The 17,294-nt window shown below is 37.7% G+C and overlaps 2 protein-coding genes across 2 annotated transcripts; both read right to left on the bottom strand.

Annotated features, from left to right (window-relative positions):
* Nucleotides 1-744: 744 nt before the first annotated feature.
* Nucleotides 745-1,503, bottom strand: LOC131324733 (uncharacterized). The gene has a single exon (XM_058356828.1). It carries the CDS (start codon nt 1,389-1,391, stop codon nt 936-938), a length of 456 nt encoding a protein of 151 aa, XP_058212811.1. The 5' UTR covers nt 1,392-1,503; the 3' UTR covers nt 745-935.
* A 4,357-nt stretch (nt 1,504-5,860) lies between these two features.
* On the bottom strand, nt 5,861-15,856 carry LOC131324732 (putative white-brown complex homolog protein 30). The gene is made up of 14 exons (XM_058356827.1): nt 15,268-15,856; nt 15,026-15,102; nt 14,357-14,632; nt 13,627-13,690; nt 13,351-13,497; nt 13,127-13,161; nt 11,851-11,924; nt 10,814-11,724; nt 10,220-10,516; nt 8,610-9,080; nt 7,663-7,811; nt 7,113-7,402; nt 6,871-7,004; nt 5,861-6,089 (listed from the first exon to the last, which is right to left on the bottom strand). The coding sequence occupies exons 1-14, from the start codon at nt 15,510-15,512 to the stop codon at nt 5,933-5,935; spliced, it is 3,327 nt and encodes a 1,108-aa protein (XP_058212810.1). The 5' UTR covers nt 15,513-15,856; the 3' UTR covers nt 5,861-5,932.
* Between the last annotated feature and the right edge of the window lie 1,438 nt (nt 15,857-17,294).

Here is a 17,294-nt window from a genome sequence, read left to right as displayed (position 1 = left end):
TCTTCTGTGAATTTTTGTTGATACTTGGTTCAATACTCTTCAGTCTACAGTTCTTGGTTTGATATACTGTTGTAACAACTTACTTCCACCGAGAAGCTATATATCGGAAGTTAGCATCCAGTGCAACAGGACACGATGGGTTTTCTTTCTCCACTGCTTGATCTCTTTTATAGGAGGACTAGGTTATCTGATTCTTGAATCTATGAAAAAAAAATTCCAGGACTGTTCAGCTAGTTCATTGTTCAGGATTTGACACAGGCCCTGTTTGTATGTCCGGATTAAAGCATTGGATTGGACTATAAATTCAAGGGAACCAGATATTTGGTTTTAAGCTAGAGCAGGTGGCTAGGACTAAACGTCAGATTTGATGTCCCCCAAAACGTGGGATGTACACTTTAGGTATGTGATATTAGTAATGTCCTACTCTTAATCCTATAGGATTACTGATCCTATGGGAATGTATATCCCTTCAGTATTAGTCGAGTCACAAACAAGGCCTTTTGGTATAGTTTTGTAGCTAAAGTGGGACAAAAGGAAGGATTCAGGCAGCAACATTTAATTGGAATTATGTCTTTGTTGAATTAACGTTTTTTTCCAATGGGTTAGGAGATCTGACAAACTTGCTCAGTTTACATCCGTGACACAATTTTTCCTAGTAGAATGGAGCGAATCCCCTTTCTGTCGATCAAAATCATAGTCCTAGAGAGGACATAAGACAAAATGAGACAGGAGAACGACAAAGGATTTGATGCCAGCAGCATCGATAAGAAATGAGTAGAATTATCATTCCTTCTCTTCGGATTGAAGTACATTGATAATAGACGTACTGCAATGAGACAATTATACAACAGGTCAAGGCTACACATATTGTTACCTAATTTAGGATAAAAACATTGTAAAATGAATTTTATCAAAACTTCTCCATGAATAACCCTTCACAGGCACAAAGAGATTCTACGATCCTGCGGAGATGCGGCACACCGAACAACACTAAGGAAGATGTTCTCATCACAAGGGATGCAGAGTTTTGAGGCTGCAGTGAAGTCATATTCTTCCTGGGCTTGATCCAACAGTGCCTTGAAGAGTGGGTGCTTGAGTAAGGTGATATTGATCACGTACCTCGTGTAATCTTCGCCTACGTATACTACTAAGTGACCCTTCGGAACATCGCTTGGAATACACTTGTCTTCTTGCTTGGAAGGCCACAAGGCCCATTGGCGGCAGCAGTCACAACCAGCTGCAGAAGGTATGACTCTACTCCCCATCTTTTGCCACTTGTTAAGGCATACCTTTAGGAATTTTGCCTTAATGGTCTTCATGAGAGACAGAGAGAGAGAAAGGGGTATTGAATTTTTGTGATGCATATGAAAGTGAAAGAGACGGATATACATATATATGAGTGATTTTTTTAGAACATTAAATGGTTGACATGATATGTAGCTAAGGGGAGAGTTTAAGTGTTCATGTGATATTTTAAGTGTGTGTACTTTTCTTTCCTCCTTGTATGTCATCTCTATACGAAATTGTACGAACATGCATCACATTGTTTTTGAATATTAAATTAGGTCAGTGATATTTCGAAGTTTTTTCAACATAAGAAAACAATAAAAATAAAGACCCCACAAGTTGAGAGTGGAATGGATAAGATATGAAACAAGCATGGGATAAGCTTCTTGGGCATAGTGCAATGCCCACTTATAATTGTAAATTGAGTACATGTGGAATGGATATTGTAAAATAATTGGAGTTCGAGAGAGAGGGGGAGTAGGAGAGTGAGAGTGGAGAGCAAGGGTAAAGCATTGTTGGTTAAATTCTTCTTTTGGTTCATCTTGCATTCAACTAGAATGATGACTTCGATGATGATGCGCAAGAAAGTGAGGTTTTAATAGTACACAAACCAAAGTGCACTTTTAGTTGAAAGTTCATTATCAGCCACCTACCGTTAATATATCGTCTAGTTTGCCAAGAAGCGTGGTTGAAGATCACGTGTTCTGATGATGTGAGACGAGACTCAAAGCTGTTATCTAACCACGTTTTTTGGCACAAAATTCGTCATGGTACCAAAATGTGTACAAACTGTACCACTTGTTCTGCCATGTAGGCACATTGACGTTTTTTCCTCCATTTATGGGGATAAGTCCTGATATCTGTACTTTCAGACAAATTGACCATACCGTACCATACACATGCAGGAGATAATAAGTCACATGCTATGGGAGAGGAGATACATATGGTTTGACCGCATAGGAGATGGGTGGAAGGAGTAAAAAACAAGGTTCATCCTTCTCTCGAAATCGATAGTTGATACTTTTGTACTATGGTGGTTCTAATTTGCTGATATTTGTTGCGTTAAAGCTTTCTATTTTTCTTGTCACATGTTAAAAGAATTTACACTACCCAAATCCAATTCAACCTTTTAACAAGGGTGTCAACTTCCTTTACATATGAGATGTAAGATGATATTCGGTGGTTATGGATGTGTGCTTATGATGTTCATATGTTGATGCCGGTTGAAATGAGGATACAGTTGGGTAACAGAATTAGAGACTTGAGATTCGAATATTAAAAATTCATTTACTTACTTTGTGTTGATTCATTCTGTCACAGTAGGTACAGGAGAGCGAGTTATGCTTTACAAGCCAAGAAGAATTGGTTAACGAACCCCCATTGAATGCTTAATTATGGCGTGATTTAGTGATATGGTGGACTGTCCAAGGTAAATGTTAATGGCTTTCCGTGATTAATTGTCACGCTCTTTTTGTTTATACTTGTATGCGAGTTTACAACATTGACCTTTCATGTTTGAAAAAGCGCATGCATAAAGGGTATTTAGGTGAAATGCAAGATCTACTATTAATTCTATTCTCATTATATATGTGGTATTCTCTTTGCTCAAAAAAAAGATAGCAAGATGTCAAAAAGGAAGTGTGGATATAGATAGAGGGAGTGTTAAAGGAAGTGTGGATATAGATATATATATTGTTCACTACTGACACATTTTCACTTTTTTCACTTTTTTTGGTTTTGTTCTTTATTTGAATTTTTTTCGTGTTTGTTCATTTTTGCGCCAAATTTTTTTTTGACTTTTTGATTTGTTTTTTTACTTAAAAGTGGTCCTTATTCAAAATATTTGAGTAAAAGTAAATCTTTTTTACTTTTCCAAGACGAATCAAAAATTCAAAAAAAAAAAAAAAATCGGCGCAAAACAAACAAACATGAAAAAAATAGACAAAATCAGACTTTTTCTAAAAGTTTTAGTGGAATACCACCGGGGGAGACAATTGTTTGCTGTATTTGGTTGTGCGAAGGGTGAGATTCTGGGTTGGACACCCCATTCTAAAATTATTGCCAACAGCTAATGCTTACATTATGAGAGAGAGAGAGAGAGAGAGAGAGAGAGAGAGAGAGAGAGAGAGATGGGCCCTTCTCTGTTGCGCACACAGTCAGAAGCATCAATGCTCAAATGAGTAGAGATACGAGTCGCTATCCAAGAGAGATGCTATTCAAGAGAGATGGCATGAAGGTAGAAAGTTAATTTGAATTGAACATGTTCGAGTTTTCTATGTTCATATGCGATTGGCTCGTTATTGAAATATGTAAACAAATATTGAGGTTCGTTAATTTACACTAGTTTGATTGAAACTCGTTTGATATGATTTTAAAGACCTAATAACCCATAATTGAACACATTTGTAACTCCTTTAATTTTTCGCCAAGTACAAGCAATCGGTTACTCGATCCCTCTCTTACAGCTCCTCAGAAGATTTTGAAGTGTATACAATATTAGGGTTTCTTTGAAAAAGGTTGGGAGAGAAGCTTCGTGGAAGAAAGCCAAACACAAGCACAAAAATGTCGGAGATGGGGGGGGAGCACATGAAGGCTGGGCCACCAAATTAAGCGCAAAGGAGGAGGAGGTGGATATGGAGACAGCTAGTTGGTGGCCACTCAAAAGCACCACCATGCACCTCAGCCTACCGGCCGGTATCTATACGCGTATATATCTGTATGAATATGTTGATTTTATTCTATGAATGAAATTTTAATACACTAAATTCATGGAGTACAAAAATCATGTGGTGGTGGTTGATTTTACGAATGTAGGCAGGGAGATACGTATTTTGATTTAAATGAAAATAAAAAAAGAAGACTCATTTTGGAGAAAACTTAGTTCTCTTAGTATTTCTCCTAATTTTGTGTTGCGTACGTCTATAATTATGAGTACAGATATTTATATGCGTCAGATACGCTCCATATATTCTCCAAAGTAAGTAAATAAACTTACTGGTCCTATTGAATTCGTCTGTGGGCTCTTTTTGGGCTCGTTTGGATAATCAGGAGAGTTTGAGTTTTAGAGTACGTCGAGAATATTGACTACATCATGAAATCAAGATAACTAACGACATAAAATCGCAACACATTTATTTTGAGTTAAACACGTTTTGATACGGCTTGATAAACAATGAGGTTTTGATTAAAATTGTCTTTGTATTTTTGCAACATACGAGTGCTCTACATCCGTATTAGTAATTGAGATCCCATCTTTCATTTTTTATTTATGAATAAATTACCCACCTATGATTTGGTTTGGTTAAAATATGGATATATATATATATACACAAAGGGTGTTTGTTGATCATCTAAACACAAAGAAAGGGTGTTTGCACGTGCATTTAGCTGCCTTTCATTAGCTGGCACCTGTCACACCTTAATTGGTCCCCAACCACCAAATCCAACATCTTACAACTCCCTCCCATGCTTCCTCTGGGGTGGCATTGGCAAGCTTACTCACTTATAATTCAGTATTTTTGGATTGTGATGAAGGCACCAAGGCAGGCATGAAGTACAAGACTAATATTTAAACCAATTAATTAAGGAGGAAAAAGTATATGAATATGCGTGTAAATACTCTAAGTTGATCCTCCATTTTTGTTCTAAAATGATGGAAGGTATTCTATACAACCTTAACGTCGGGGGAGAACGAATAAAAAACCCTCTAATTTCTTGAACATTTGGCTTTAACTCCGCTTTGGTGTTGATTATCAAGTTGTATTCTAGTTTAATTTGAGTTACCAGCATTAGGTTAATATATGCTCTCTACATCAACAAAAATTTTATTCTTTAATTAAATTACCCTCTGGTTCAAATCTAACGGCCCCTTTGAATTGAATGATTTCATGGGAGAAAAAACGAAAAAATTGTAGTCTCTAGCCAACTTACTCATTTGGATCGAGTACTGTGGTGAGAAAAGTACAAGAATAAATTTTTTTTGATAGGTTACTCCCCTTTTCAGCCAATCTCACAAAAAAAATGTGAGATATGATGAGAAATGGCTCCCCTTTCTTATTTTACTCATTTTCTTTTCTTTTCTTTTTTATAAATCTGCTATCTCACCCTTTTTTACAGCCATATCTACCAATAGTCTAAAGTTGGAACCGCTGTTATTATGGTACTACCATTTATTGGCAAATCTAAGGGTTGAAAACTTGAAGATAAATGATTCTCACTTGAGAGAGCTAAATATTGGAAACAATAATTTCACATCCGCTTTTTCTCCTCATTTTTTCACAAGAATTAGACTAGTTTCCAAGAAGATATGTCACTTATTTTCCAGACTAATTCCCACTACTGTCCCAGAATGAGATATGGCTATGACGCAAAGTTCATCTCTCTCTCTCTCTCTCTCTCTCTCCACAATGGAAGTCAATGATCTCCTAAAATTAGGAGTATATAGTAAAACCATTCAGTAACAGTTCTGTCAGTTCAGATGCATGATTCTCTGTTGTTCCATTCCATCCTCACTGCTGAAAGGTTACCGTAACTCTAAATACTTGGAATGAAAATCGAGCTACTATGATACATGGATAATCACAACTAAACTTTCTATTTTTGTACACATCAAAATTGTTATTAAGATCGTGAAGAGAAGAGGTGATCACTTCTTTTGGAAGGTCAACATACAAAAGAAAGCTATGAAACGACTAAGTACACCACTGAGTACGAGGAAAATCAGACAGCGAGTCCAATTGTCAAGATCGTAGCCACTTTCCATCAATGAACCACACCGCGTTATAAGCCACACCCCCGAGTACCTGAAATGAAACTAAAATTTTAGCAGACTTAAATCTACTACAAGGCAATTAAAACTAAAAAATTGTTAAGGGCAGAGGCCGCGCTTTTCACCAAATACCCTGTTAATTAACTCATCTATATCATGATCCGTAGTGGGAAAAGTACATCGAATTCTCCAGTTTGATGAGGTGATTCAGGACCTGGACTTTGGACAGCACCAAAACCAAACCAAAATACGTCACATGCACTTTTTAATGGCGTGTAACACCTTTGGATCGATTTTCCTCATTGAATCTCTTTATTGGACTGACAGAGAATGTATTCATTGGCAGTTGCAACACATTGCTAGGACCGAATGGTTGGATGTTTCGGAATTCTACGGCAACCATTTCAGTAAGCAGAGCCATATTGAAGCATCCAAATTCCCACAGGTCATAGGTATTTTAGCTACCTTCCAAACAGTCTTCTAGCAGATGTAAGGTGTCTTAGAATATACTCCTACGTTTTTAGATATTTTTCCGGAATACCCCAGCTTCTATGTAATGAGCGGTTACCCAAGCACCCAAATAGTGATTTTCCCAGAAGGGTAAAATAATTGCATGTTGTGCAAATATCATGTAGAATCCCTTCCGAAAACCTGATATTAATCAAGCTTGATCGTTCAACAAGCAATGGTGTACGTGGAAGAGGGTGCAACATGTGTGCATCATACTTACCAAAAATAAGAAAACCATTTGTACATCACTCTATTCATGTAACATAAAAAAAATTGCAGCAAGAAAGAAAAGCCAGTTAGGTTACCTTTCAGCATTTGCAATGACAAAAGCTTCTAAAGCCCACTTTGGGTAGGAAAAGTTTCCTACATATTTTGCAACTGCAGTATCTTTATCCTGGTTCGCGATAAGAGTCAAAACAACCGGAAGAAGAACACACCACTGCAGGAGCAAATGAAGTGGCTCATCATAAACAACAATGGAAAATCCAGTAGTACTCCCATCAATTAACTGTGTATATATTTACCATTATGACCTTGTAATACGTACCAGTTGGGCTGGACTAGGTTCGAGCAAGAGGGCAAATACGTAGGCCATGCCAGTCACACAGTATACAAGGCAGAGCAAAACTGCGTAATTGTCTTGAAAGGAGGATCTGGGGTTGTTGAAGAAATAGAACATGGAAAGATAGACCAAAGGCTTGACGACTGTGTTGAAATGGTCTATTGTGTCCTTGGAGAGAAAATAAGCTAGACTGCTCATGCCCGATGAACTCTCTCTCCAGTAATGTATTTTGTCCAGTGAAAAAGATCTCAAGGCTGCTATCTTGCACAGGAGCGCTGCAACTCAGTAAGAATACGATGATGAGTAAGTGGTATACGGTACGACGAAACAAAATATTCCACTCAATATTGCACAATACTAGCATCTTCAGAGTCGTTGCAAGTGTATAATATACACGGCAACATTACATGATTTAATCTTGCTACCCATAAAATGGAAAAAAGATTCAAATCCATTACCACGAAATAAATCAAGTATAATTCAAGAGGAACAGGAATATGATATAAAGCTTCCAAATCATGATTTTCCAACTTACAAATAGCAATCACGGTATACGTATAACCGAGAGCGCCAAATGTTTCATCGCTCACTTTAGCAAGAGTTCCTAATGCTGCTCCAGCAAGTAATAGGATCAGATAATCTGCTGCTTGTATTTTAGCTTCTCTTAGTCTCTGCTTGCCAACCCTGAAGAATATAACCATTTCTCACTATGAAGAAACAAATTCACAAAATATAACATATAGCTTGAGGAAATAGTGATGCAGAACCTGGAAAGATGAAAAATGCACATGGAATTCACATGTAGCAGAGGTTGGGTTAGTTTGGATCCTGTTTTCAGTTTCAAAAGTTACGGGGCAAATTTATTGTCTTATTTGGTTTCAATAGTTGGTGTCATCAAAATAAATTTGTGAATTGCTGAATATGGCTGTAGCAGTAGGCCTGGGGCATTTTATTGGTCAAGTTATGTTATTGCATCATTGTGTATTGTTTTAGTCTCGTCTAGTATTGCCCGTCAAGAGACAAAGTTACCCAACATTCATAACAGGACACGGCCTTGGTAGAATTTGGAGAGCCTACAACTTAGAAACACATATTTGACCTTGATATCTATTAGAGACGAAGATTTGGATAAGTGTGTGACACTTCACGTCATGCTTTGTAACACAAGTTCGACTAGTGTCTGATACTTGATGGGGAGCTTCGGATGTTGGTGTCCCCACAAGCCTACAAGACGCCACCTTCTCAGCTGTGTCTGTGCTTCTTTAGCAATACCTAATGACCAAAAAAGTACCATTACGTAGCTACACCTTTTTATATAAAGTTGTGAATGTCTATGTAACCATGAGATTGCTCACTCTCGTTGATTCTTTCCGAAGCTAGCACATCAACAGCTTGCAAATGATTCTAAATTAATGCAAATGAGAATGGAGAAAGTTTTGAAAATGAGATGTAATTAAAAGAGAGATAGTTATATAGTTATACCTTCCGAGGAAATATCTATACTGGCGCATCACACCAGGAGTAACTCGGTTAGATAAGTCGTGGGTTTTTAAGAAATTGTGCTCTAGACTATCTCGCTTACACTCAACATTGAACATCATATCCTGCCATAAGTCTCCAGCAAAAGATTGTTCAGAAGCCACATCAGGATTTGAATTTGTTCCCCTTGATGATGCTTCAATTTGATCACAAAAATGCATCATATCTGGGGGTACTGGGTAACCATTATGAAGCATCCACCTGACAGGAAGCTGTTGAACAGTCACCCCAGTGCCAGGTTTAACTATACCCTCCAAAATGTCAATGAAGTGGTCTGGAGGATTAACACGTTCTGGCACAGTAATTCCAAGGCCCGTGAAGTATTCTTCCACCTTTTTTACAGATCCATGGTACACAGTAAGACCACCTTTGGCAAGAAGTACTAAGTCATCAAACATCTTGAACAGTGCGTAGCTGAGGCATAAAAGAATAAACTGTAATTAATAAGTTATATGTGGAAAAAATACACACCTGAGTCCTGAGTCTCTTGACTACTATTTTACTTGAGTTAGTATCAAACAAATATGACAAATGGAAAGAAGATGGAAACTGTTATCCGATGAATCCACATTAATCTGTGAGATAGATTGTATGATCAATTCTTGTTCATCAAACATTAATCTCAGCTTGTTCTTCATCTTGATCACTCAAACAAATCCTTTTAAAAATAGACCCTCAGTAAGTCATGCCGACTGCCCATCTAATTCATGCAGGAATTCACCAGTATTGATTTTGACTACAGTATATATTTCTGGATACTGATATTATAAACTAAATGTACTTCTCCATCAAGTTTTCCTCTTTTGTAGCAGTTTCAAATCTTTAGTCCCAGTGTAACAGGGAAAAAGATGGCTAAAAACTTGCTTAGTTATGGTGATAATGGAGTTTCCAATAACAAAATCATCACTATTTGTTCTTTTGCTAGGATATGATGATTAAAGGGCTTGCTTCTAGAGTGCACACAAAATCCAAATACTAGTTGCCATAATAGATTGCCAAGTTACTCCAGTCTTAAAGCTGGATTCTATAAACCAAGCGATTGGGAAGATGAAGGGGTCATAGAGGCGTTTACTGGAGTGGCCTTTACCCGACAACACTTCCTTCACGATGGCCCAGCTCAAAAGGAATTATGGAATCAAGGTTCTATATTAGTACCCCAACAGGGAATTTTAGGATGCTGCTATGGAGCTTAAGGTGGATCCCTATGTCAAAACGCGATTGGGTTTCTGGTGAGTTCTCCACTCCTAATAGCAGTTAATATTGGCTCTATTTGTCATGCCAAGGTAACCACGAAGTGTAAACCTATGGGAATTGCTGAAACACGTAAATTCCTTGTGTCCAGTTGCCATATGGTTCTCTTCACTTTTCACGTATGGCTGCTAGTGATGTGAAGATTACCTTCATTACGCTCCCAGTCCCGATGGCCAAAATCAACAAAAGTTGCAACAAAACCGAAAGCAAACAAAAGTCATGTAAATTTCCTGTTTCAACTCATGCTTTTAGACACTATACCCTCCATTGAGACATAGCAATGCAACTATTAGAGAACATACCTAGGTTGGTGAACAACCATGCAGATGTTTACCCCTTCAAGAGCTTCACGTCGAAGAGCTCTAAGAAGCAAATTGGAAGAGGAACTGTCCAAACCAGATGTAGGCTCATCCAAGATCAAAAGTGAAGGTTCCATGACCATTTCTAGCCCAACATTTACTCGCTTCCTCTGGCCTCCAGAAATTCCTCTCTTCTCTACAGTTCCAACCAAGGAATCCCTCACACCCTGCAGCCCTAAGCACTCAATAACTCTTTCAACAACCAGAACCTTATCAGCTTTCGGCAAGTCAGCAGCCAATCTCCATTATTTCAGAACCGGGAAAAAAACCCAAGGACAATCAGCATTTTGAAACAAAAAAAGAAAAAGAAAAAGAAAGAAAGAGTGAAAACCAAACAAAACTCAAAGTTATAGTGGATAAAGAAGAAATGGCAAGGAACCAAACATTAGGCCTGAAACAAGCTTTGGAGCAGAGTTCAGATATGCCAACACATTGTGTGATGGAGAGAAAATTTCAACATTACCAGTAGAAATAATTAGAACTACTGCACCATTATTACTTGCAATTAAATTATGTGAAGAGCTGAACATCACATACCTGCACCTAGCACTGAACCGGAGGTTCTCCTCCACTGTCAAGTTTCCATGTACAACATCATCTTGTGGGACAAAACCAATAATTTTCTTATATGAGTGAATGGAATCGACTTTCCCGTTTATAAGAATTGAACCTGACATAGTGCACCCAGCAACCTTTCCTGCCAAAGCAGAAAGAAACGTCGTTTTCCCAGCTCCCGATGGGCCCATGACAGCAGAAACTCGACCGGGCATAAATTTCCCTGTAATGCTCCTCATTAGATGTTTCTTCTTCCCTTTCAGCGTAAGGGTTAGATCCTTGAAAGCAATCTCAATTGGAAGCCTCGTCCTGATTTCATCATCAGTTGCCATAGATATTATTCCCGAGAAAGTCAAATTCTTATTCTTCTGCTCCTGAGCTTTCTCCTTCTCAAGTTGACCGTACGCATACTTAAATATTTGGCTCTTTGTATGCAACTGTTTAGCCTGCTTAGGCATTTGCTTTTTGATATTTCTATCACCAATCTCCAGATTAAACCCCTCATTACTCTCTGGGTGATCATCGAGGGAATGCAACATCTTTGTGAGATTGCTGGGTTCCTTTTTGTTTACTTTTGGAGCAGGAGATGATTGCTGAGCTGAACTTGGATTACTGGGGACCATTGGTGGTAATACAGCATGACCTGGTAACTTGAGTTGATCTGATTGTTTAGAAGTTGTCTTCCGTGAAAATGTGCGAGATAATTGTTGCTGCAAACCCACTGCGCGCTTTTTGGCAACATTCTTCGCTGACTTCCACCTTTCTCTCGCTTGTGCAGTTTCGCGCGCACTTCTTGCTGCCGCTTCCCTGGATTTCGCCAGCCTTTTATACCGAGTACTGATGATTTGGTCGGAGAAATTATAAATAATGAGGAGTACAATACTCAGCGCAGCCTACATTGACAAGGGGGATATCATTATAATCAACTCAAATCATCCTACAGCAGTAGTAGAACCAAAGCTGAGGTCAAATTTAACAAATATCAACCTTTTCAGGTTGTACTATAATCAAACACTTACAATAAGAATGATCCCATATGCATGGATGTTTTGATTTGCTGTATTTGCATTGCAGGTACTCAACTTGAAACATGCTGCAAAGTCAAAAGTCGCAAGGAAGAGGTTAGAATACAATGCAAAAATTGTTATCAAGCAAACTAAAAGTTGCAGCATCCTAAAGTAGGCATGCAGAATGTGTGAACAAAAAGGCCAATTATTGTTATTGGCAGAAACAAATCTACATGGACCAACAGTTGTAATTGTACCTTATCCTTGAAAATAAATACGGAATATTATTCATCCTATTACTTGGCAACAATTTAGAGACGTCACAACAAATCAATCTAGAACTATAATCTATTAAGCACGCTATAAGTTTGTGCAAGCTTTCCATCACCAAACCATCAATATCTTGCAATGCCTCCCATTTGTCTCAATAACCAGGGAACTAAATCGAAGAAGGCATTGCATTAGTATTTAATGAACTCTGAGAAGTGCTCCTCTATTCTGATGGTTATACCAAGAAATAGTTCGTAAATAACTTTCTGATTTGGTGGCCAGTGAAATATTGTAACTCAGCAATGAGACAATGCCACAAACATGTTGTGTAAATAGTTTGTTAGTAGACTTTCTCCTTGGAGCTCTACTTCGTGGAGCTTTCCATGGGGATTCTAGGACGTGTAGGTAATCCAGCTATCATCATGACCTAAGTAGGCCGATGACAGCCATTGTTAATTTAACAATTAAGTTATGAACAAAGAACGCCACTTACAAATGGTGCACTTCTGGACACAAGATGTTGATAAGACAGAAGGAAAAGTCAAATACCTGGCCATGCTTGCTAATGACCATTAATCTGTCACACATTTATGCCTCATTGTGTAACCACTTCAACCGAACAGTGGCGCTTTTGTAAGGAGGAGAAATACTCTGGTTTTCTGTCTAGACTCAAGCCCTACGTATCTTTAATTAGCCTGCTGTTTACGTGGAGCTACGTTATTCAAGCTTGCCAATAATTAATTCTCGCACTCTGAGTTCATGGTTGTAAACATTAGCTCAAACCAATTCAAGCAAACTACGCTGGATTTTTTGAATTACTTTGAACCAACCTAAATTCTATTTCTGTTTGATTTTTCAACATTCTAAAGTCTCCTACTTAAGAAACCTAGTGGTGTAATTATAATAGTGGCAAAACAAACGCCAAACAAGTGTATAGCAGCAATGCGAATAAATGTGTTTTACAAGCAACAATACTTGTCCGTATGTCCCCAAAAAAAGAAGAAAGGGAATTACTTACTTGTTTCTGCTGTAGACCCCATCCGGCAATAGTGTCTGGAATGACCAAAGAAAAAATCATAAGCAGATGCAGATGGCAGGCATCAAATACATTGTCAAATTCATGGCCAACATAGACTTATTCAGATGACACTTGGTGAAACATGCAGCAAGTATTTGAGACTTTGAGCTGTAAACAGATAGAGTGATAGACAAGTGATGAGTTTTGGGATATAAATTCAATACCCACTACTGCATGAAATCTTTTGGGTAGTACTTGGACAGTAAGATCCTGCTGAACAAAACATCTCGCTGCTACTAGTAACATCAGCCCAAGTATCTGCTCCACCACAGGTATGATTTACTTTTCCAGGAGGAAGTTGGTAATTGTATCTGCAGATTTTCTCTACCAGTGCATGTATTAGTGGACCATATAAGCCATAACAAACAGGTGATACTAAGGAAATTTTGATGGTGAAAGTAACGAGAAAGACATCTTTTTAGCTTAGAGAATGAACTCACGGATCACATATGCCGGTAGTTTTGTTGAGCTTCGAAATTGGGCAATAGGAACCTAAGGGACAAGCTTCAATGACAAAAGTAACAGACAATGTGTTAAGAACAAGCTTGAGATGTCAATGACTATACGGAAGATATACATACATGTAAAAAAAAAAATGATATAACGATAGAAGTCCAGAGGATGATTTAGAAATTTCTTCTGATGAGCATGCCTAACACTTTTATCTAGGAAGCAACATAATTCTTATTTTGCTGAGATTATCGGTCTTATCTTTTTACCACGTATATCGTGTAAAATGATAAATCCTGAGAAAACTTGACACTACAGTTGCTTTCACTTATCTACAGACTCTTCAGCCTCATTTAGTCAATATAACTCTCGGGCCTCAGCTCAAGTTTTTTGGCATTAACTAGTACATGGAAGAATAAAAAAAATATATCAATCAAAACTGGTTGAGCCTCATTATCCTTAACGTAAGAATTCTTAGATCAAGTTTTTGAAAGTAATCGAATACAAGATTGTAGTTCACTCTGGAACACTTAAAACCAATTCTCACCAGTCACCACATTATTGATGGCGAATAAACAACAAATAGCAAATAGGTAGCACCAAAATTATAAGTATTTCAACTCAAGTGAACCTAAACATGTGTCTGTTAAAAAAAACAACTAAACATGTGCCAGAGATAAATACAAGCACCAATGATGGAGACATTAGAAGTAGACTTACGAATCATGCAAGTAATACCCTGAGGGCAAAAGAAGCCCTCACAACATGGCTGACTGTCAAGAGTCCGCTCTGGTATATCCTTTGAGTTCTTGAGCTCAACCTTCACATTTGGAGCAACTGTTGAAGCCCACCCCGACTCACAACCTGGAACCCAAGAGGTCAAGTTGCAGTTCTTGTTTGGCCGTAAAAACTGAGCATTCGACGACCCCCTCTCCAAGAAGCTATTGAAGTAGAACTTTATTTCTGCTGCAGTACATAGTCGCCGTGTAACATCTCCTATAGTCGCACAAGATGAGAACATGAATAGACAACTCATATGGAGGAGAATTGGAACGTTCAAAGACCCCATTAATTAAGCTCTTTATTGTGCTGCACACTTAACCGCCATTGGCTCTGTTCCCGCTTGCTTTTATTGGAATTAGTCATTGCAAACATTTCCGGGAGTAGCAACAGAATTGGAAAAGGGGTAAATACCATTTTCTTGTTAGTTATGTAGCTGAAATCAAAGGTGTGATTCTTTCATTTATTTTCATTGAGTAGTTTGATAAGAAAAACTCAACGGTTTTTCCACAATAACATGCTATCATATGTATTTGACATTCTAAACCATCTTTTGGTGCTATAAGATGAACTTGAAATAAATACAATACAAAGTGAAAAAAATACTACCTTTTATTTGCTTAACGCAATTGGTCACAAAATCCAAATTGTTCGAAAAATTAAACGCTCCATTCCAATCAGCATCCCTGCAAAACCGCGAACATTTTCTTTCTTCGTAAACAACACAAGAAATAGATTGAGAAACATTCAATAAAGCAAGACACTTTACGAAAAAAATTAATCGATAGATGGCATCCATATGAAGACATTATTATTTCCTTTATATCTTATACAAAAAATAAAATACTCACACATCCTTTATGCAAAAGCCCAAATTTTCGGTGATGTCTTTGTTAAATACGGAGGTGAAATTGGATATCTGGCTGTATATAAGCGCCGTAACAAAGGGCGACATTGCAGCATTACTGGATTGGCTGTCGTCATCTCCATCGGCACACCAAGCACATGGGAAAAACCCCGAAAGGAGAATCAGAAAGAATAGCAATTTCATAACCCAAAAGGCATTATTAACACCAGCTCTGCTCGTCAGAATCATTTCCCCGACTGGTGTAAAATCTACGAATGTGTAAAATATGTGAAGAGGGAAAATCACTCAAGAAGACAGCACAAAGTACTCAAAGAATGGATTGAGTTTGTGCTTGTCCAATGGTGATTAACCATGGCACAAAGCCGAGGCAAAATTTTCAGTTTAGGATTGTGAATGGTGATTCCAGATTTGATTTGGGTATGTTTTGTTTGGGACGTGGTAATGAAACAAGAATGGAGGTTGGTTACATGGGCATGGGGATGACGGTTGGAGAGAGAGAGAGAGAGAGAGAGAGAGAGAGAGCTGTTTTGGGTGTGTGTGTTGTGGTTTGAGAGAGTTGTAGGGTGTGGAAGGAGGTCCATGGTTTTTGGATGAAGAAATGGCGGGGAGTGATGGCTGGCGAAATAGATGGGGAGTGATTTCTGCTGTTCAAAAGAAGAGTTTAATAATTCTTTTGGGCTAGCTGGAAATTCCACGGTTTCCACTTTCCACCACTGGTTGTGGCCCAACCGTGAATTCATAGTAATAATTTAAATTATTTATGTTATCGAGCCCGCATAGTAGTATGTCTGTGAAAAAAATCACTTAATCAAACATCAATAGATACATAAAAATGGAAACTTTGGTACATCAAAATGACGGTCATAGACAATTTAATTTAAACTTATTAATTTTTCATTTTACAAATCAATATTTAATTTTTTATATATCTATCGATGTTCAATCAAGCTAGTTTTTGGTATGGATGTACTACTTTGTCTCTATAAAATGAACGGTTTGTATTACTACAATAAGCACACGATGAGGCCCACAAATGTCAATGATGGAAATCTTTGAATTCTACCTTAGGTGGACAGAATTTAAACTCTAAAAAAAATAGTACTCCGTATACAAAGGAATTGGCAGGAATTGAAATGGAGTAGATCGGAGTCGTGGAAGTCATATTTATAGTCTCCTATCGCCGTTCTGTTTGGATCTTATTTGATAGATTTCATTGAGATTTTTAATACGTTGCAAAAAAAATTGAAAATTTATTTTTCATTTACATTATTTTTAAGTTTGAAAATGTGAAATAAGTACTTATTTTTTTTAAAAATGTTCTGAAACAAGGCCTTAAGTCTCTTGAGAGGGTTTCAACTTTCAACGAAAAGACATAATGTTGATAGAGTGATGCGGGTTAAAAAGATAAAATTTAAAAACAAAGTCGTTACTTGGTATTTTACTGTTACTATATTGTAATTAAACAAATGAAACTACATAAATAGATATGTAACCAAAAAATATTAGTTACAATAATGGGGGAGAGTGGGGTAAAACGGGGAAGCAAATATCAACCCGTCGTATTTTCTTATTGAATCGAGAAACACCTGCTCGGTTTGGCGACGGGAGGTCGGAGACGGGGCAATGAAATTGTCACACTAGACAAGCAGCTACTAGGGTGATTCATGATTTTTTTTTCTTGGATATAAGATATGGTATGGTATTTTCTTTCGGGCCAAATTCTGAAGAAAAGTTGTATGATTCGTAAACACTCTTACCGATATCGGATTGAGATGATTTTTTACAAGGACCTTAAACAACATATTCTGAACAAAATGAGCGGCTCCGATCATCTTTGTGGGACCCAAGATAGGCGCAAAATGGATCTGTACGCAGCTACTGTACTTGGGCTGCTGTACCCCTAGCATTTCTCAAAAAGTTACACATTACTCTACACAATATATTTTTACTTTTCATTATTCCCCATGAAACAAAATGAGACATCATTATTACATATTGAGGGTTGCCTTT

This window comes from Rhododendron vialii, chromosome 4a (assembly GCF_030253575.1).
Source record: "Rhododendron vialii isolate Sample 1 chromosome 4a, ASM3025357v1".
NCBI lineage: Eukaryota > Viridiplantae > Streptophyta > Magnoliopsida > Ericales > Ericaceae > Rhododendron > Rhododendron vialii.
This window is presented reverse-complemented; position numbering and strand designations above follow the sequence as displayed.

What these genes read in the sequence shown, in the direction of transcription:
- LOC131324733 (XM_058356828.1), bottom strand. Translation starts at nt 1,391, where the DNA reads ATGTATATCCGTCTCTTTCACTTTCATATGCATCACAAAAATTCAATA.
- LOC131324732 (XM_058356827.1), bottom strand. Translation starts at nt 15,512, where the DNA reads ATGATTCTGACGAGCAGAGCTGGTGTTAATAATGCCTTTTGGGTTATG. An exon ending in ACTACCGGCATATGTGATCC is followed by an intron (nt 13,498 to 13,626) that starts GTGAGTTCATTC and finishes GAAAATCTGCAG; the next exon opens with ATACAATTACCAACTTCCTC. An exon ending in CATATGGGATCATTCTTATT is followed by an intron (nt 11,725 to 11,850) that starts GTAAGTGTTTGA and finishes TTGTCAATGTAG; the next exon opens with GCTGCGCTGAGTATTGTACT.